Below are 20093 nucleotides of genomic sequence, written 5' to 3' on the forward strand. Positions count from 1 at the left end.
TTCCCATCCCTTCCCCACTGTATGTGGGGAGCAAAGCCATGAAATTTGGTGACGGGGACGCGCGCTCCCCCCGACCAGGTGGGTGCTGGGCCCAGGTGAGCCGCTGGATGCTGCTAATTGGGATTAGAGGCTAACGAGCTGCCGCTCTGCAGGCACGGCGTGCTGCCATGTGGGGACAGTGGGAGCACTGGGGGACAGCGTGTCACCCGCTCTCCGCGCCAGGCGCTGACGGCATGTGCCACCTCTCTTTCGCAGGGCCATCAAGAACGGCAAGGGGCTGCACAGCAAGAAGGAGGTGCCCATTCACCGGGTGGCCGACATCTCCGGGGTAAGGACCCTGCTCTCACAAAGCAGATTTCCCCTGGGCTTTCTTCTCTCCGTGGGGAGGTCTCGCCCCCTTCCCCGTGCTGGGGTGGCTGCGGGCTGGGTCTGGCTCCGTGCACGGCCCCAGGAGCATCCCCGGGGCTCCGCTTCCAGCTGGGGGTGTCCGTGCGTCCTGCGTTCGGTGCCCAGCCCTTGAGGTGGTTCTTGGTGTCCTCGGCAGGCAGGAGCTCTGTCCCAGGGATGCCAAGCCGCTGTGCCCCCACTGCCACTTACACCAGCCCCCTCTTTCCCTGTGTCTCTTGGGGCCCCCGGCAGCATCTGTAGCTCCGCAGCGACGGAGGCACTGCGACGGGTGAGCGCAGGGACGCGGGTGCGGGGACGTCCCCGCTCCGAGCCGTGCCGGGCGCACGAAGCCCCCGGGTTGTTAGCGGCCCCGTAACTCAATCAGGGAGGCGAGCAAAACGGTTGGTTCCGGCCGGCAGGCGGAGGGGGAGGGCCCCTGCAAACAAAATTAGGGTAATACATCACCGCTTTTATGAAGATTTGTTAATCTTTTTTAATCTTTAATAGTTTTCTGTAAATTGATCCCACTCCGAGTTAGGCGAGTGTCAGCAGTTGTGCGGCATGATGAATGCGGGTGTGCACTGAACTGACAGGGTGTGCTTTAGCACTGCCAAAATAATTTAATGGGAATTAGCGTCGGCGCTCCCCTCCCGCTGCCCGGGCTCGGGAGGGGCCCCGCTCGCTCCGGCTGCAGGCAGGATGCTCAGGCAGCGCGCGGGGATTTCGGGGTTTTTTCAATGTAGGTCACCCGCGGCCCCGGCTCCCTCCTCGCACCGATGCGGGCGTCCGTGAGCGCAGGCGTTTGCTTTTCATCCTGTGCATGCCACGTGGGTGGGTGGTCGTGTTACGGTGAGCGGGGATGCCCGGAGGGGCTGCAGGTGGGGCCCCAACAGCGGCCCCGCAGTGCTGCTGCCCCGTCTCGGTGCCGTGCGTAATGCAGCGGTGCAGCACCGGCACCGTGTCCCGCTCCGTGCCGCTGCCCCAGGGGGCTCGGCCCCATCCCCATCCCCATCCCATGGAGCTGCTGCGTCCCGGCTCCACTTTGCCCTGGCTCCCAGCACGAGGCTCACGGGAACTCATTTGGCCACATGCTGCCGGGAGGCTGCCGGATTTCACCCAGTTCCCACAGCTCCAGCCCGCGCTCCTCCTGCTGGGAAATGCCCTTTCCCCATCGGGTCGCGGCCACCCTGGTGTCCCCCGGCCCCCATGTCCCGGAGCAGGGGAGGGGAGGGCTCTGAGCGCACCCCAGGGGCGCACCCCATCCTCCTGAAGCAGCCTCCCTCCAGATGAGCCCGCGGTGCTGCAGGCTGCACGGAAAGCAAAGGCAAAAGGCAAAAAGAAAAAAAAAAAAGCGAAGAGGGAAATGCAGCAGCGATGATAATGCCGCCTCGCCCACGCTCGCCTCTGCGGTGGCCTCCTTTGCAGTCCCGCTGCTGGGCGAGGTTTGCTGCTCCGCGGCCTCGGAGACCCCCGACTGTTCTGGACAGCAGGGGCCATCCCGATGTCTGTCCGTCCGTCAGTCCTGCCCCAGGCTGGCGCTGCTGGCTTGCTTCTTCAGCCAGGAGAAACAGCGTTGGCCGTGCGCATCGGCGTTCCCATCGCTGGCACCCAAAGTCAGCAGGGTGCAGCCACTTTTCCAAAAATCCCCCGAGCGCCCCGCGAGCTGATCCCACGGCTCCGACCTCCGCAGCCCCGCGGGAAGGACGCAGCCCCCCTGCTGCCACCCCAGCCACCTCCCCCCAGTCCTGCCCGGGGACATTTCAGGGGCTCAGCGTGTGGGGATCCGCTCGGGCAGCCCCTCTTCCTCATCCTCCCTCTTCCTCGTCCTCCCCTCCGTGCAGCGGGGAGAGGCCCGGTGCTCCTTCTTCCCGCTTCCCGGCATCCTGCCGGGCTCACGGGCACCTCAAAGCAGCGCGGTTCTGCTCCGGAGCAGCTCGCTAAATAATTCAGGTGGTGTAAGACAAACCTGCGCCAGCTTGCCTCTCCCGTTACACCGCGGGCGCTCCGGCACGGGCGCGAGGGCGAGCGTGCGGCCGCCTGAAAGCCTCCCGTCCTTGGGCAGAGTCCTTGAATAATTTTGCATAATTGGCAGCGCTTCACATAAAAGTGGAGTTACGAGGATATTTTTCCTCGCCGTATTTATGCATAATTTTCCTTCGATTCCCAGCTAATTAAACGCTGGAAGCGTTAAAATAATAGTGGGGACGGGGGGGGGGGGGGGCGGCACCTGCCCTTGGGGGCTGAGCGGGGCTGGGGTCCCTGCTCCGTGGGGAGGGGGCAAAAGGTGCGGGATGGGGGTGACGCCCTCGGTGGCTTCCCGCGGGGGGGGGTTCACCCCAGGGGGGGGTGCACGGAGTCAGCTGGGGGGGGGGGCCTTGCCCTGGAAGAGCCTCTTTCTCCCCAGGGACACTGAAGGGAGCCTCGGGCACCGGCTCAGTGGCAGGGGACGGATCCTGCCCGGCTCTGGTGCCATCGCTGCCCTTCCCCGTCCGAATTTGTGCCGAGCCGCCCGGTGTCCGCAGCGCTGCGGGTCGGGGGCTGCGGGGTTTTGGGGCCGGGCGCCCTGACCCCATGCAGCTCCCGGTCCTCACCATGGGGTCTGCTGCCCAGGGGGGTCCTGGAGGGGCTGCAGGAGTGAGAAGGGGGCATTGGCAGAGCCGAGCTGGCCCTGGCCCAGCCTGTGCGATGTGGTATTTGGGAGAGGGGAGTGGGGGCAGCTCGGGATAGCTCGGAGCGAGCGCAGGACCAGTGCGCAGGGTGCAGGGGGTGGCTCCAGGTGCAGGGAGAGGATGGGATTTAGGAAGGATGGGATTTAGGGGCTGAGACTGGACCGTGGGGCTCAGAAAGCAATCTTTGCTCATTTAGGTGCCCCGGGGGGTGTTGTGGGCGCACCCCCCCTCCCCTGGAAGCTGCTCCCCAGCTGCAGCGCCCGGCTCCAGCTGCCCCCGAGGCTCCTACAGGGTCCTGCCGGCGGAGGGGCCGGCGGCGCGGGATGCTCCGTCCGTGTCCGTTCCTCCCGCCTGCCTCCTGCAAAGGACGCGCGGCGTGTCCTTCAGCGCGCAGCCACCGGCTGGGCTGGGCGGCCGCGAGCTCTGCAGCAGCTGCTCCCGTCCCAAAGGCCGCCAGCCGCGGCGTCACGCGCCCGCTGCTGCCACCGTGCCGGGCTGGTGTGCAGAGCCGGGGAGCCGGAGCCGCCCCGAGCGCTCCCAAAATTCACTCCCGGGGATCGCTGCCAGCCCTGGCACAGCCTCGCCCTCCGGATGAGGGACGGATCCAGCCCTGCTCGTGGTGCTGGCTGCTTGGCCACGGCCACGGGCGTCCCACGGCAGCGCCTGTCCCACACGGCAGCACCGGCGGTTTCCTCCCCACGGGTGCTGTTGTTCCAGGTGCCCGTGCCGGGAGGCTCAGACATGTCCTGGGTCTCCTTTTCCTGTCCCAGCTGCGGTGTGCACCTTGGTGCCCTCGCTGCCTCCACTCGGTGTTTTCAGGACCCATCTCCCCCGTCAGATTCCCCGCTCCTGTCCCACTGCATGGCAAGGCAGCGGCACACGGAGGGCAATGGTGGAGGGGGAGCACCGCGGTGCAGGAGGGGAGCTCAGTGCCCCCAGTGTTTGGTGCTGCAGCCCCATGTCCATGGTGCAGGAGGGGAGCTCGGTACCCCCAGCGTTTGGTGCTGCAGCCCCATGTCCGTGGTGCAGGAGGGGAGCTCGGTACCCCCAGCATTCGGCGCTGCCTCCCTGTGTCCGTGGTGCAGGAGGGGAGCTCGGTTTGGCGCTGCAGCCCCATGCCTGAACCTGGTGCCGCGGGCAGCCCAAGCCCCACCACGGCCGTTTTGGTGAACGAGGGATCGGGAGCAGCTCGGAGGAGCACGGCGCAGCTCCAAGCAGCGCAGATCCCCCTGCACTGGTGGAACCCCAGGACCGAGCGGCCTCTCCCCGCTGTCCTGGCACGCCGGGCACCGAGCCGTTTGTTACCTGTCACTCCCGTGCCGCCCGCCTCCGCTGCCGGCGTGCCTCGCCGCGCGGTGATTGCCGCTCCCCACTTATTATTCCACATTAACCACCAGCGCCTGCACGCCTCTTCCCTTCTCGCGGAAGAGCTGCTTTGTGTTATGCAAAATCCTTGTGGGTTTTTAAGGTCATCCTCGAGCACGTTTGAACACCGCCGCGCCCCACGGATGCTGGCAGCGGCAGGCGCGCGGTGCCGGTCCGCAGCATCCTCGCTACCGCGCTCTTTCTCACCACCGCGCTCTTCCTCGCTGCCCCACCGCCCTCCCCGGGGGCACGGGGGCTTCCCCACCTGGCACCTGTGGGACGGACCTGCCGGTGGGCTCCTTCATGCGGCTCGTTTTTCCCTCAGCTAATCAAATCGTGACTGCATAGTGATTACCGCTAATTAGTAGCCTTCATTAGCAGCTCCCATTTTAGATTTGCATATGTTAGACCTAAGTGGTTAACATGGGGTAATGTGGTTTTCCTTTGCGTGCAGATTGCACTTACATGTGTTGCATTAACTTCTTGGCTGCACATCTGCTGAACGCCCTCCCCGGGCCTGTTCGGTGCCCGTGGCGCACGTGGCGCGGAGCCACCCGGCGTCGAGCGCCGCGGCAGCACCGCAGCGGGACCGGGGGGCGTCTCTGCCCCCCCTGCCCTGGTGCAACCCCAGCAGCTGCCACCACGGCCCCGCTGCCCCCCCGTAGCCCCGAGCCTCCGCTCCGCAGACCCACGTCCCTTCCCTCCCCACGGCGCCACGGTGCAGGCGTGGATGCTGCAGGTGCCAGCACAGCGCCCGGCGCGGCCACCTCCGCGGCTGCCGCGCACCGTCCCTCCGTCGGGTCCGGGTTCGACGGGGGAGGCGCGGGGTTTGGGCTGTGGCAAGCTCCCTCCCTTCCCTCCGCAGCTCATTTTTCTAAATTAAGGCCGGAGTGAAATACAAAGCCACCTGGCTGTGTTTTATTTTAGGAGCTGCTTGGCTTTGACTTTTCTTCCCCGGGTGAATAAATCAGGAGCTTGTGGCACGGCGCGCCGTGCCTCCGAAACGCGCCGGTGGCGGCGATCTCGGCCAAGGCCACAGCTTCAAAGTGGGGGGGGCTCCGTGGGCACTGCGCCCAAGTTGTGCCTGAGCTGCTCGGCGTGGATCCAGCCCTTTTGGTGGACAGGACCAATGGAAGGGGGTCCTAGGAAAAGGGGGGGCTGCAGGGCGCTCCGTCAGGGATGGGGAAGGATGGGGCAGGATCCGGCCTCCCTCCCCTGCTGATGTCGGGGCCGCGGGTGCCAGCGAGGGGAGGGCACAGTGTGGGTGGAAGCCGCCCGAGCTGTGCCCATGTCCCACATCCCGCTCCCCATCCGGTGTGTGTGGGGGGGGTTAAAATGTTGTCCCCAGTGCGCCGGTGCCACGAGGGGGCTGCGGGAGCGGTGCGGCGCGCTGATGCCCCTTCTCTCCCCAGGACACCCAGAAGGCGAAGCAGTTCCTGCCCTTCCTGCAGCGCGCCGGCCGCTCCGAGGCCGTGGTGGAGTACGTCTTCAGCGGCTCCCGCCTGAAGCTCTTCATGCCCAAGGAGACCTGCCTCATCACCTTCCTGCTGGCAGGTGAGCCGCCGCGCCGCGCCGTGCCGCGCGAGGAGGGGACGACTCCGGGGACACGCACGGACCTCCCGAAAGTGCCTCTGCCCCCTGCATCCCGTCCCCTGCTGGTGGGGCGCAGGAGGGTTTAATCAAGCCGGGCAGCGCTAATTGGAGCTGGCTGGAGAGTTGGGTGCTAGGAACCGGTGCCCCCGGTGCGTTTGTCCCTGCCCTTTCCCCGAGCTCTGCCGGTGCCTGCGCCCATTTGGGGCTGGGATTCGGGAGCTTCCTGCGTGTCTTGGCATTGCTGCTGCTCTCTGTCCTGCGTCCCTGGGGGTGGCACTGGGGCTCTGCCCGCTGCTGGGGGACAGGGGTGGGGAAGCCGAGGAGAAGCCAAGGGGAAGCCAAAGGGAAGCCAAAGGGAAGCCAAAGGGAAGCCGTCCTCCACCAGCACCAGGGAGGAGGACGTCAGGAGAGGAGGCTGCAGGGCTGCGGCCACCGGGGTGCGGGACCAGTCCCCGAGGATGGACAGGGATGGGGACGAGCAGCTCTCGGTGGAGCTGAGGCCACCCCGGACGCATTGCCCCAGAGAAGCAGGACTGGGGAGTTGTGGTGCACCAGGAGGAGGGTGCGTGTCTTTGTGTACACGCGGTGGTTGTTCCAGTAGGTCCTGCAAAAACTGCAGAGCTCCCCCTCCAAAATGGTCCCGCTTGCGGTGCATGGTGCCGCCAGCGCTTAGCCTCCTTTGCTGGCACATCGCAGCCGTCCTTTGCCCCACAGCCACGCTCCAGGAGCGTTTGGACCTGCCACCTTCCCGGGATGTGGGACAGGGCAGGCGGCGATGTGTGGCCCCAGAAGGAGGTCGAGGAGGTTGAGGAAGATGAGGAGGATGAGGAAGGCCGCGGGGCAGCTCGCGGAGCCCTGGCAGCCCGTGCCGCGTGCTCGCGGTGCCTCCATGGGAGCCGATGTGGGGCGGCTTCGCTCTCGCTCCGGTTTCTATGGCAATAACCGCGTATAAAGGATGACCCTGAACGCTGATCGTTCACAACTCGGTTATGAAAAATTCAATAAGCGTATAAATAGATCTTATATGGGGATAACAACACCGCGGCTTCTGTAAGCAGCGGCTCCTGCCGCTCCCACCCAAGGGACGTTCCCCTGGGGACGGCGCTGGGACGGTCCCCGGCCGTCCCATTGCTCCCGCAGCACGGGAGATGCGCGGGCGCTTGCTGAGCCTGGGCTCCCCCAGAGCTGCCCCTTCCCTTCTGCTGGGGCTTCTGAGCACGGTTTGGGAGCAGGAGGGACCGTGGCTGGTCCGGGAGCACATCCCAGAGCCCTGCACACACGGGCACGGCCCCTGCCTGTGCCCCGGCTCCTTGTCCCCATCCCCTTGGGCCACCCCGCTGCAGGACGAGGCCACCCCAGCGGCCACTGCTGCGCCGCTGCCCTCCGGGGACCGAAAGCCCCACGGCGGTGTGCTGCGGTGCCATGTGATGTCACACGACGCGATGTCACGCGAACGAGTTGTCGCACGACGTGACATGATGTCGCACGATGCGCTCCCGGCGCTGGCACGTCCCCGCTGCCGTCCGGAGGCCAGCGTCCCCAGCCCCGCTCTGCCAGGGCACGGGATCGGGGCCCCCCGCGCTCCCGGCTGGCTCCTGCCGCGTGGGAAGCGCGTCCTAAACCTGTCCTTCTCCTTGCGCTTGTGCGTATAAATAGTCGCACTGCCTTATTTATAATTAACCATTCTTAAAGTCAGCTGCAAAAGACAGGGAAATGAGACTCCCCCTTGCCTGCGACTGATACATTAAAATTTTAAGAAGCGATGGAACTCCCACGTGCTCGGGAGGAGGAATTTCTTTATATTTAAGTATTTCTCTTGCGGAAGGCTGCCGTCGGGCTCGGCCGCGCTTCGCGCGCGGGAATCCCACCGGCTGCCTCCGAGCGCTCCCCGTGCACCGGGGTCCGGGGAGGGGGCCTGGGACCCTCACTCCTGCTCGCTGCGTTGCTCTTCCCTGGAAATTTGTGATTCCCGGCCCTGATGCACGCCCTGGCCTCTTCCTCCTCACGTCGGTGCTGCTGGATGCATGCACGGGGCTGTCACACCCGCCCCATGAGCTCGGCTCCACACCGCTGCAGCGATTAAACCCTTCCCTTGGCGAGGTTGGGGGGGCTTCTGCGGGCTGGGGGCGGGGGGGGGCATGGCGGTGGGATGCTCGGGATGCTCCCATCCCTTCCTGTTGCCATCCTGCACGGCGTTCCTGGCCCCTCTCTGCAGGTCGGGGTGCTCTGGCTTGGCTGGGTGGGTTTTAAATCAAATGGGAGCAAGCGGGGAGGGGGGGGGGGCGCTCCGGCGGCCGGGCGATGGATGGATGGCTCCGGGGGGAGCGCGCTCGCTGCAAGTTATATTTAATCCCCGTTGCTGTGGAGACCGACGGGCTGTCGCCTTGCTGGGGGTGCCCGGGCTCCGAAAAGTTCCCAAAGTCGTGACCCCCCCCCGGCACAGGCGGCCCCGAGCCCCCGCAGGGTCCCCGGAGCCCTGGGGGTGCCGCTGCGCGCGGGGTGCGCCGCTCGCCTCCTGCCGCGGCTGAGTCACCCCGGCCACCTCCCTCGCCACCTCCGCTTTGCCCTTCGGCAGACAGCTCAATTAGAGGGCTGGCAATAACGAGCTGGGGGGGACGGGGGGGGGTGTCACCGCCCTGCAAAGCAAGGGGCCGGGCTGGGAGTGAAGGTTTTGGGGTGTTCGGTGCCCGGGGGAGATGTGGCTGCGCCCCGCGGAACAGCAGCCTCTGCATCTCCCGGGGCGCCCGCGCTGCACGGGATCGTCCTGCGGGGCACAGGGTCACCCCAGTTTGCACAGGATCACCCCGTGTCGCGTGGGATCGGCCCCTGTTGCACGGGACCATCCCAATTGCACAGGATGACCTCAATTTGCACAGGACCACCCCGCATTGCACAGGATCACCCCGCGCTGCCCGTCCCAGAGCCACAGCTGTGCCGGGATCGCGGTGCTGCTGGGAACACTCACGGGCGCTGTGCAAACTGTCCCGGTCCCCTCCCGGTCCCCTCCCGGTCCCCACGGCACAGGGAATCTGCAGCTCCTCCTCCTCCCCGGTGCCTCTCCGGGGACACTTCCCCAGCTCCAGCTCTCTAATCAACCTGTAAGCGTTAATTACAGGCTAAAGAGGCAGGTAGAGTGCCAATTAGCGTGGAAGACAATGCGCCACCTCTGCTGGGGAGGGGACCGCGGGTGTCCCTGGTCGGGGTGGGAGGCTCCGCAGCACCCAGGGGTGGGAGGTGACGGCGGGAGGGCCGTGGTGGGAACGGGAATTCCCCAGCACCCGTTGGCACGTGCCGGCACCCGACCACCACGCCTGCTGTGCTTTCCCTGTCCCTTCCACATTATTAATTGGAGCTGCGTAATTAGGACTGCTTGGCGGCCTCCCCGCCCTGGCCCACTCCCAGCAGGGGCTGAGGGTCCCCTGTGGCCACCCCCCAAATCCCAAAGGGGCGCCCCCTCCTCGCTCCTGGCTCTGAGAAGTTAAACCTTCACCCTGCGTAAGCCAAACTCGGTTATTGAAGCATCCCCGCCCCTAATGAGCCCCGTGCAGCCCGATCAATTATTCAGCCGAGCAGCTAACGAAAGGCCGGGCGGCTGCGGGGGCTGGCGGCTTCCCAGGCCAGGGATTTCGGCACAGGGGGTGGGGGGGGGACGCTGCTGGGGGCTGCAGCGAGCTCGGGGCCGGAGCATGACGCTGCAGGGGCAAAACTCGCTCCCAGCCATGCCACGGGGAGAGCCCGGTGCTGCTGATCCTTCCGTGCACCATCCACGCTTTAAGTTTGTTTTCCGTCCCTGGCTGCTGGCGTGGCACAACCGGGGCGCGGGTCCCAGCACCACAACCGGGGCACTGGTCCCAGCACCGCAACTGGGGCGCAGCTCCCAGCATCGCCCCCGGGGCTGCTGCACCGCCCTGGCACGGTGCGGCCGCTGGCTAATTGCCGAAGTAATTGCCTCTCGTAAAATAACGAGAGACCGAGGGGCACGGGGCGGCAGCGAGCCAGGGTGGGCTTTCCCCGTGCGCACGCACTCCTTTTTTTTTCCCGTTTCCTTCGGTTTTGGCAGGAGCCGCTGCAGGCTCCCTCCCCTCGGCTTGGCGCTGCTGCAGCCGGAGCTGCCCCGGCCCCGCTGCCCGGGGGCGTGGGGTTCGTCCCAGAAACGGGATAAATCCCCGCGTTTCCTCAGCGCCGCCTTCATTTCTTTTTTTTTTTAAAGTCAAATGCAAACGAGCATCATGAAGCGAAGACAGGTCCCCTGTAAATGTGACTTCGGGGAGGTTCTCCAGGGAGGCTCATGCCGTCTTCCCAGCTAAAATATATACGTCGGCGCGCTATAAATATGTGCAAATACAGAGGCACTAATTTAATCCCGCGCTCCGCTTCCCCAGCGAGACTCCGAAGCCTGACGCCGCCTTCGGGGTGCGGGGGCCCGCGGCAGCGCCAGCGGGAGGGATCCAGCGGGGGGGGGGAGCACGCCCTGAGGCTCCTGCGCCCCGGCACGGCGCTGTCAGCGTGCAGCGGGGCGCCGAGGGTCGGGGCCCTAAATCGTGCCGAGGCGACAGCGCGGCGCCGTATTTACGAGGTGGGGTGGGGGTCACGGTGTTTGTCTGTGCCGGGGGGCTGAGCCGCAGCCGATGCCCGCCCAGCACGGGTCTCACCCCGCTCAGCAAGCCGTCTCCCGTGGGGGCGGCTGTAGCTCACTGGTGCCACCGCGGGACGCGGGGTCCCCGTCCGGGCGCTGCGGGGTCCCGGGGGCATCTGGATGCCGGGCGAGGAGCACTGCCCGTCTGCAGCCCCGCTGCACTGAGTCGGGGCCTGTCACTGCTTTTTGGGGAAAAAGGGGCAAAAATGAGGTTTCTCCCTGAGCTGCAGGGCACATCTGCAGCCCGTGGAGGTTGCGCACGCTCCAGACCCTGCTCCGACGCGCCATGGAGACCTCCTGGAACCCTTTCCAGCCTCATGCCCCCTGATGCCTTCTGGCAGCTGATGCATTTTTACCCGGTTTTTGGCTTTGCCTCATTTTTTTTGTCTCATGTGGGGCTGCGCGGCCATGGGGTGGAGCTGGGAGCTGAGCCCCGAAATGATGACCCCAAATGCTGTGGCCCTGCAGTGTCAGGATGTGGTGACCCCAGATGCTGCAGGTGTGTGGGGTGGGGATGTGGTGACCCCCAACTGCTGTGCGCCCACGGTATCAGGATGCAGTGACCCCAGACGCTGCGGGTGTGTGGTTTTGGGATGTGGTGACCCCAGACGCTGCAGATCTGCAGTATAGGGATTTGCCAAGGAGCAGCCGTCCTCATGGACACGAGCGAGGCCGGTGCGTCAGCGTGTGCCTCGATCCCAGGCCGTGAGTGCGTGGGGCTGCCATGAGCTGAGCGTGGCGGCTGCTCCCGCTGCCTCTGTGGGGTGCCCCAGGGATGGGGCTCTGCGGCGCCCGGCCACCCTGCAGGCGTCACCACGGTGGCAGTGCTTCTACGTGATGTATGGGCTGTGTGACCTGGTGGGCGTACGGGATATATGGGCTGTATGGGCTGTGTGACCTGATGGGCGTACGGGATATATGGGCTGTACGGGATATATGGGCTGTGTGAGGTGTATGGGATATATCATCTGTACAGGCTGTACAGGCTGTATGATCTGTAGGGGTTGTGTGGGCTGTATGGGCTGTGTGAACTCTACGACCTGTATTGGCTGTGTGTATGGTCTGCATGGGCTATACAGGCTGTATGGGATGTAGGGGCTGCATGGGATGTACAGGATGTTTGGGCTACATGGGCTGTAGGGGCTGTACTGACTGCAGGGGCTGTACAGGCTGTATGGGATGCAGGAGCTGTGCAGGCATTCTCCCATCTGCATCGGGACGAGTGCCTCCGGCCACTTTTTATCGCCGATCTGCTGATAACGGGGCCTTCGTCACCCCCTGCAGCGCTTTGTAAACGGGGGCCGAGAAGTGGGATCCCCCCAGCACCCGACAGCCTGCACCTGGGCAGCGTGGGTTTAGCGCTCCTGCCACCGGTCCTGGTGGCACCGTGCCATGCCGGGGGTCCCCGGCCGTGCCCCCCACCCGGCCGCGGATGGCGCGATTGGGGCTGCGCCCGGCCACCCCCCGCCTCCCCGCTGCCGTCTGTTTCCCTGTTCCCGACAGCCTCTATTTTGGTAGGGACTGGTGTTAAAAATAACGCCGCGCTCCCACACGGGCTGCGCGGCAGCAGCCAAGTTGCCATCACGACTCGAGGCCGCCGCGCGTGCCAGCGCCGTGGGCACCGCCTGCACCGGGACGCCGCGGCTTGGGGACGGCGCACGGGAGGGAGGGGACGGCGGCGTCACCGGGCGTCCCCGGGGGCCAGCTCCGTGCCCCACCGGAGCAGGGCACGTGCACCGCAGCGGGATCCGGCTCCGAACCTCGCGTCCTTCTCGTGCACCGAGGTCTGACGCGGGGCTTCAGCATTCAGGTCTCGCTTCTGCGCTGCCCGCAATTACCGGGCAGCTCCGTTCCGGTGACTGATGCTCCCGCGCGGCTTCTGTCCTCCCTTCTGTTCGCCTTTTCTATTTCTCAAAGACCCTATAAATCCTGCCGGAGATCAATCTCAGGCATTCGTCAGTAGCAGAAGTGCTCCGGGCAGGAGCACGGGGCGCCGAGACCTCACGCCGCTGCCTCTGCCTGCCTCGCCGTGCCGGTGGGGAAGGCGACAGCGCGGCAAAGGGAAGGGGGGATGCGCTGGGCCCCCCGGGGAGATGCAGGCAGGCGCCTGCCCCACTCGTGCTGGTGCTGTCACCAAAGGCAGCAGCGGTGTGGTGCTGAGCAGGGACCTGGCGGGGACACACCAGCCTGCAGGACAGGCGCCGCCGAAGCATCCCGGACCCCCCCCAGGTTTTGTGCAGGTGAGCCCAGCGCCCTCAAGTCACGCTCAAAGTAAAGAGGCAAAGCCCCCGCAGCAAGAGGCAGCTGGAGGAGGTCCCACGTCCCCACATCCCTGCATCCCCACCAGCATCTACCCCATCCCCCTGCAGTGCTCCGGGGACCCGATCTGGCGCAGAGCACCCCCGGCACACGTGGCCACCCCCGGAGCCTGTTCCCTGCTCCCATGCACAGCCCGCTCCGTGGCAGTGCAGGATCAGCTCCTCCGCTGGGCCCCCTGCACAGCGCCGGGTTTATCACCCCCTGCACGGGTCCCTGCTCCTCACTTCCCTGCACGCAGCCCGAGATGCGTTACGGGGCCGAACACCCTGGTGCGGGTCTGGCTGCAGCGCGGGGGTGCTGCGGGACGCTGCCCCGGCGGCTTGCACGGTGCCCATGGCCCCAGGAGCTGTGGGGGGGGGTCCGTGCCGCAGGGAGGTGAGGGGGCAGCCCAGAATTGGAATTATTTTATTTCTTGTGCCGATGGGACAGCCACTGAGGGATGTGCTCGGTTAGTTTTCATGCGCCCCTAGAGCTCCGTCCAACACCGTTCCAAGCCGATGCTCCATCACATCTCCCCACGGCTTGGGGGGCGCACGGGGGCGTTTGCAGTGCGATGCTTGTCCCCGGCCCTTGCCCTCCTCCTGTCCCTGCATGGGGACGGGGACGGGGACGGGGTTGGAGCAGCCCCCAGCCCCCTGCCCCGGCCGCCCCCATCACTGCCGTGCTCCAGCCGGGGCTCGCTGCCCGGCGGTGCTGAGCAGAAGTGATTTGTAGCGGAGTTATTTTGGGGCCCCGGGGGAAAGCAGCGGCAGCCGCACGCTGCAGTGTTTTAAACTGCATCCCTCATCTGCGCAGATTAATACATTACGGCTTCTCGGGAAGAGCATCAGAGCCGCGTCTTCAGGTTTATTTAGTTTTTTCAAGGGCTGTGCAACTTTGATGGCTTTGCTCAGATCGCTGCCGGGTGTCCCCCTCCCCGTGCCGCGTGCCGGATGCGTAGTGCTGGGGTTGGACGCGCTCGTCGCATCCTTCCCGCGTGTCTTTTTTTTTTTTTTTTTTTCCGAAAAAAAGCAGGCTTTGCTCATGTGGTTTCAGGAGGCATCAGGGGCTGTGAGCGTACCCAGCGTGGCATCCGGCATGGGGTCCGGGGCTCGTGCACGCAGCGCTCAGCGGGCCCCCCCCCCCCCCGAGCCCGCGCCGGGCTGCGGCAGCGCCGCGCTCCTAATTGGCGTTTGGGGTTTAAGCACTTGGACACTTCCTCGGCTGCTGCTTCAGATCACTTTCTGCAAAAAAAGCATCTTTCGCCGCTCGCCGCTGTTGGAGGCTGTTAGCGCACAGCCGCGGCTCCCTCCCCCTGGCCCCTGCTCGCTGCGCACAGGAGGAGGAGGAGGAGGAGGAGGAGGAAGGGCGCCAGAATCCTCCTGGCGAAGGCAGGAGCCCTGGCGAACACCTCGCGCCGCTCTCCCATGTGCCCCCAAATGGTGCACAGCACAAAAGGGGGGTGCACACTTGCTCACGTGCAAGTGGCCAGGGCAAGCCCCAGGGCAAGTGGCAAGCCCCTGGGGCCAGGCTGCCGGTGCTCGGCTCGCTGACGAAGCCGCTGGATCGCCCACTCTCCCCACCCCGAGTTCTGCTGCTTTTCCAGAAATCCTCTGTTCCTATCCCGTTTTTTTGGGGCAGGGGGGTGCGGACGCTCCAGAGGCTGCTGTGGGGGCCGGGATGGGGCACGGGCAGGGCCGGGGGCTCCCCTCGCCCCGGGGGGGCTCGGGGGGGGCTGGCAGCTGGCTGCTGTGTGTCACCGCTGCCAAACTCCTGCCAGACTGCCTGGAAATGTTTTGCTTCCCTTGGAGACAGCACGGAGGAGAGGGAGGAGGGAAAAGAGGGGAAAAAAAAAAGGCTTTTTTGGCTGCCACCGCGCTCCAGCTCTGCGGTTGTGGTGATGGCGAGGGTGGGAGGCAGCGGGGTGGTGGGGATGGGATGGGATGGGATGGGATGGGATGGGATGGGATGGGGATGGGGACGCAGTATTTTCTCGGAGCGGGTGCCCCCCTGCCCCAGCAAGCCCCGGGGAAGGCTGGGGAGAGCCAGGGACACCGGAGCCCTCTCCCGCAGCCTCCTCCTCGCCCATCATTGCCCACGGTGCAGAGGTTTAATTTCGAGTGATTCAAATCACCGCTTTTAATCGCCGGCTAAATCAGCGAGCAGGAAACCTTGATTTAAGTCGGCGCTTCTCATCGTCTGCACTCGCGCCCCCCCGCAGCCTCCCAGGGGCCGCGCTCCCCTCTCGCTGGGCGGCTGCTGCCCCCCCCCCACCGTGACTTGCGCCCGGCCGCGTCTGCACGCCGGTCAGCACTTCATCAACGCGCGGGAGCAGCGTTTTGGAAGCGCTGCTGCTGGAGCACGGCGCCTGCGTGCCGGCAGCGCTGGGTGCCCCCTGCACCGCACCGGGGGTGCCCCGCCGCCGCCTGCCCGCACTGCTGCGCCCACAGCCAGCTCTGCTTCTGACCCTAAGCAGGCTTTTTTATTAGAAACAGCACGCGGAGTAAGGATGGGGGCTCTGCTAAACATAAAATCTCCTGTTCAAGCGATCGCTCGCAAGCCGGTTTCCCATCGCGGCTTTGCTGCAGGGTCTGCCCTTTGCGGTGCCGGCTTTGCCGCGCGCTTCAGCCTCTTGCCGTGAATTATCGGCGTCTGTCCATCTGTCTGTCCTGCCCGGTGAGGAGCACCGGGCCGTGCTGTGCCTTAATCCCGTCCCCTTCGCTGGTGCCTGCACCCTGCTGCCTCCCCGGTGCTCCCGCGGTCCCCCCGTGCGGGGACAGCCCCGTCCCCAGCCGTTGCGGTGTCGGTCCCAGGGTGGTGCGGGGCGGCTCTCGGACCCCACAGCACCTGCCCTGCACCCCGGCAGCCCGGTCCCTCCGCAGGCTGAGCGCCGGTGATGGCTCCTGCGGCCGTGCCGTGAGCCGGGGGCGATGCCAGCACCGGCCTCACCGCGCGCTGCCCCTCCCGCATCCCGCAGGGCGCTGCTCTGCACTTTCCCGTTATAGACCGACGGGTTGGGCAGCCGCTAAATGTAATTCTTGGCACTTCATTAACAACAAATTATGTAAAATAAAATTAACAATGCAGCACTTCCCCGTTTAATAAGCTGTGCCTCCGTGGCAGCGGAGCAGCCTGGCTCGGGCAGCGCGCTGCACGAGGGGACCCCGGGGCTCTCACCCCGCTCCGCACCTGGGGAAACCGAGTCAGGGAGCGGCGGCTGCGCCGCGGCGGCTCCGGGTCGTGGTTTGGGTCTGGGGCACGTGGGGCACAGCCCGGCCTCTGCGCCAAGCCAGAGAGCCAGCCCTGCAGCACTCGGTCTCCTCCTCTCCCCCTTTTTTTTTTCGGTATTTCAATTCCCAGCGATGGCTGACGAGATTGGGGGGGTAGCGCTGGTGCTTGACCTGCCCGTGCGGCTGTAATAATAGGGCAGAATTAATACCTGCTTATCAGGAGCTCTCAGCCAGCGCTATCGCGCAGGCGGCTATTAGAGGTAATGGGAGCAGCCTGGAATTAGGCTCGGTGCTTGAGGCAGCCGGGGACGTCCCCCTCCGGCGCGAGGCAGGGCACAAGGACTGGGGACAGGGACAGGGGCGCAGCCCTAACCCCAGCCTGCGGGCTCGTCACTGTGCCCCCCGCACTGCCAGCTCCTCCCTGGCCCGGCCCAGGGGCTGTCGCGGGCTCTGCACGGGCCCCATGCCCACCAGCTGAGGGGGCTGGGGATTTTGGGGGGCCAGGGGGTGTTAACGTGCGCCTAGACTGAAGGTGGCACCGCCGGCGCCGTGGTAAAGTCTTTGTGCGCTGCCTTCCTCCGCTAAGCGTGCGCTTTGGGTTGTGTCCCCAGCACCGCCTTGCCCAGTGATGATTTAGGATTTGTGCAGGGAGCAGCTCCCGGCGTGGGGTCTTTGCAGCCCCCCCGGGTACGTGGGGTGCCCCCGTCCCACCCCACGGGGAGCCGCCGGCAGCCCCGCAGCGAAGCCCGGTGCCAGGCGGGAGCAGCGAGGCCTGGCACTGCTCTGGCTGCGCCGCGCGGAGCCGGGGAATCAATTTTCATTTCCTCGCCCATATAGTTTTACGGCCCGTGAAGCTGCACGAGCCCTGCGGCTGCCGTAAAGGGAAGGAGCAACGCTGCTGCCAACCAAGAGCCCGAAGCCACCAGCCGCGTGCCGCGCAGGGTTGGGGCAGCCACCGGGCCACCGGCGCCGCTGGGGTGGGCGCACGGGTACGCACCGGCCCCCTCCCAACGCCTCCCTCTCCCCCTGCAGGTATCGAGTGTCCCCGAGGAGCCAGGAACCTGCCGGGGCTGGTGCAGGAGGGGGAACCCTTCAGCGAGGAGGCCACGCACTTCACCAAGGAGCTGGTGCTGCAGCGAGAGGTAGGAGCGCACGGCGCGGGCGCGGGTGCATACGATGCCAGAGGGTGCCAGCTGCCTTCCCGAAGGGCTGCGGGCAGGCGCGGCAGGTGGGGGCTTTCCGTGGCACAGGAATTGCCACGATCATACGTCACTGAGTGTCCCTGCTGCCAGGTTTGGGTCTGGGCACAGCCAGGGGATGCAGTTCCGTGGCTCTGGCACAGCTCGGGGCTGCCGTGTCCATACCACGTGCGAGGGGTGGACGAGAGCCCTTTGCCACTGCCAGTCTTGGCACGCCGGTGGCACGGGAATGGTGCTTTGTGTTGGAAGCCAATGCGTAAATCACGGAGGTGGTGTCTTCCCACCACCCCTAAAATCTCTTGTGCCGGGCATTTCTCCCTGTCAGGGCCAGGGGCAGGTGGGAGAGCGCTCGCTTGCCTCTTCTTTTACCTTTGTATTTGTGCGGAAAGCGATAAGGAGAGCTACTTGTGCCAAGCACAGCATGGGGGAACGCATCCTGCTGGGTGCCAGGTGAGGGTGCTGCATGTGCCCCAGAAAGACCGCAAAGGCGGTGGCCCCGAAAAGCACCTGGCAATGACGCCGGCAAAAAAGGAAAGCACAGAGATGATGCTTGCAAAAAGGGAAAGTGCAGAGGAAGCACGAAGCGGCACAGCGCACCCGCTGTGCGCGGGGGCTCCAGGCCAGCGCGGGGGGGGAGAGGACAGGGCGAGGAGGAAGAAGGGCTCGGCCTGTGAGGGCCAGGTGCAGAGGGGGTGACCCAGCCCTGGGTGTCACCGTGCCCCCCCCAGACCGATGGGGTACCTGCTCCGTGCCGCTGCATCTCCTGCACATACAACTCGCTCCTCGTCCGCAGCGCGGCTCTCGCGGGGACCCCGGCTCCTCAGCGGGGTGTCTCTGTACCCACCGCACATCGCTGCCCTTCTGTCCGTTTCCCAGCCGTTAGCTTTAGGTTGACTCAAGCAGCCGTTATCTCAGGGTCTGCCAGCCCCGTCTCCCTGCCACGGGCTCTGAGCATTCTCTGCGATGAGCTGGGCTGGCTCGGGGCAATGGAGACGCCACCGCGGGTCCCCCGGGTGCCCCTGGATCTGGCCCTGCCTGCCAGGATGTATGTGAGGAGCTGCTAGGGGCTGCTGCGCTATGCTCAGTTTTCCCACTGGGATGGGACAGGCGTGCTTCCATCCTCTCCGTCCCATGGCCAGCGGCACTTCCAGCTCTGCAGCCTCCCCAGAGCCGCCCAGGGGACAGCGGAAGGCACCAGGTGCTGCGCTTGCCTCGTCCCTGCCACCCGCTGTGTCCCCAGCGTGAGCAGGGAGGCACCGAACTGGGCCCTGTGAGCACACAGGGTGGGAGAAGTGCAGGAGTTAGAGCACGTCTGGGTCCTCTGCAGTGGCTTGCATTGCCCTCTGCGGAGCTGTGGTGCGCAGCAGGCACACAGAGGATGCGCGGCGGTGGCAGGGTGGATGTGCGGCACGTGAACGGCTGGTGCACCACGGGTGCACCGGGGATGCGGGCTGGATGCACAGCGAATGCACAGCGGGGGCGTGCAGGGTGCAAAGAGAACGAGCAGGGGGTGCCCAGCACCTGCGCAGGGGCTGTGCTAGGGATGCACAGCGAGCACACAGCGGATGCACGGCAGATGCACGGTGGATGCACAGAGGATGTGCGGCAGATGCGCAGCAGATGCACAATGGATGCACAGTGGGCACACAGAGGGTGCGGGGTGGGTGTGCGGCAGATGCGCAGCAGAAGCACAGCAGAAGCACAACGGATGCGCGGTGCGTGCATGGTGGACACGCGGCAGGTGCACGGCGGGTGCGCGATGGATGCACAGCGGATACAGCGGGGACGCAGCGGGGATGCACAGCGGATACACGAGGACGCATGAGGGATGCACAGTGGACGCACAATGGTGGCTCAGAGGATGCATGGAGGATGCACACAGGATGCACAGTGGTTGCACAGAGGATGCGTGGTGGATGCACAGAGGATGCACAGAGGATGCACAGAGGATGCACACAGGATGCACACAGGATGCACAATGGTTGCACAGAGGATACACAGAGGATGCACAGTGGTTGCATGGAGGATGCGTGGTGGATGCACGGAGGATGCACAGAGGGTGCACAGAGGATGCCTGGTGGATGCAAAGCAGTTGCAGGGTGGGTGTGCAGCAGATGCACAGCAAAAGCACAGCGTGTGCAGGGCAGATGCGTGAAGGATGCACAGCAGATACATGGGGGATGCACAGAGGGTGCTGAGCAGATGCAGGGCAGATGCACGGTGGGTGCACAGTGGGAGCACAGTGGGTGCACGCTGGATGCGTGGCAGATGCTGGAGCTGCCGCGGGAAGCAGGGGCCGATCCTGCACCTCCACAGCACCGTCGCGAGGCCGGGCTGCGGGCTGGCTCCTCAGGACCATCCTCAGAGGGAGCCGCGGCCGGGCCGACCTTGCATGGCCTCAGCAAATGCTAATTACAGAAATCGCCCTGCAGGGGAGCAGCTTTAGATTCTGAGATGAAAAACCGTAAATTACTTTCTTTTGATCTTCTGAAGGAGAAAGCATCTGGGCGCCCCGAGAGCCGTGTGCCGGTCACCACGGCCCCGCTGCTCTTGATGGGAGCACGGCTGGGGCCGTGTGGGGTGTCCAGCCAGCTCTCCCGTGAGCGCCGGGGGCGTTTGCAGAATTTGGCGTGAACCTGCCCCCCGTCCCCGCCTCCCCTGTCTTTAATGTGTGCTCATTAAGACCTCTTGATATGAAAATTCACCAACTCGTGCG

At 65.5% G+C, this 20093-nt stretch overlaps 1 protein-coding gene across 1 annotated transcript in view; it reads left to right on the forward strand.

Moving 5' to 3' along the window:
- Nucleotides 1-20093, forward strand: part of SND1 (staphylococcal nuclease and tudor domain containing 1) — a 115258-nt gene that overhangs the window by 72492 nt on the left and 22673 nt on the right. Inside the window, 3 exon segments of the mRNA XM_080577514.1 lie at nucleotides 256-328; nucleotides 5834-5975; nucleotides 17211-17320. Of these exon segments, the coding sequence (XP_080433640.1) occupies nucleotides 256-328; nucleotides 5834-5975; nucleotides 17211-17320 (325 nt within the window).

The sequence above is a fragment of the Anser brachyrhynchus genome (genome assembly GCF_964034855.1).
Source record: "Anser brachyrhynchus genome assembly, chromosome: 1".
NCBI lineage: Eukaryota > Metazoa > Chordata > Aves > Anseriformes > Anatidae > Anser > Anser brachyrhynchus.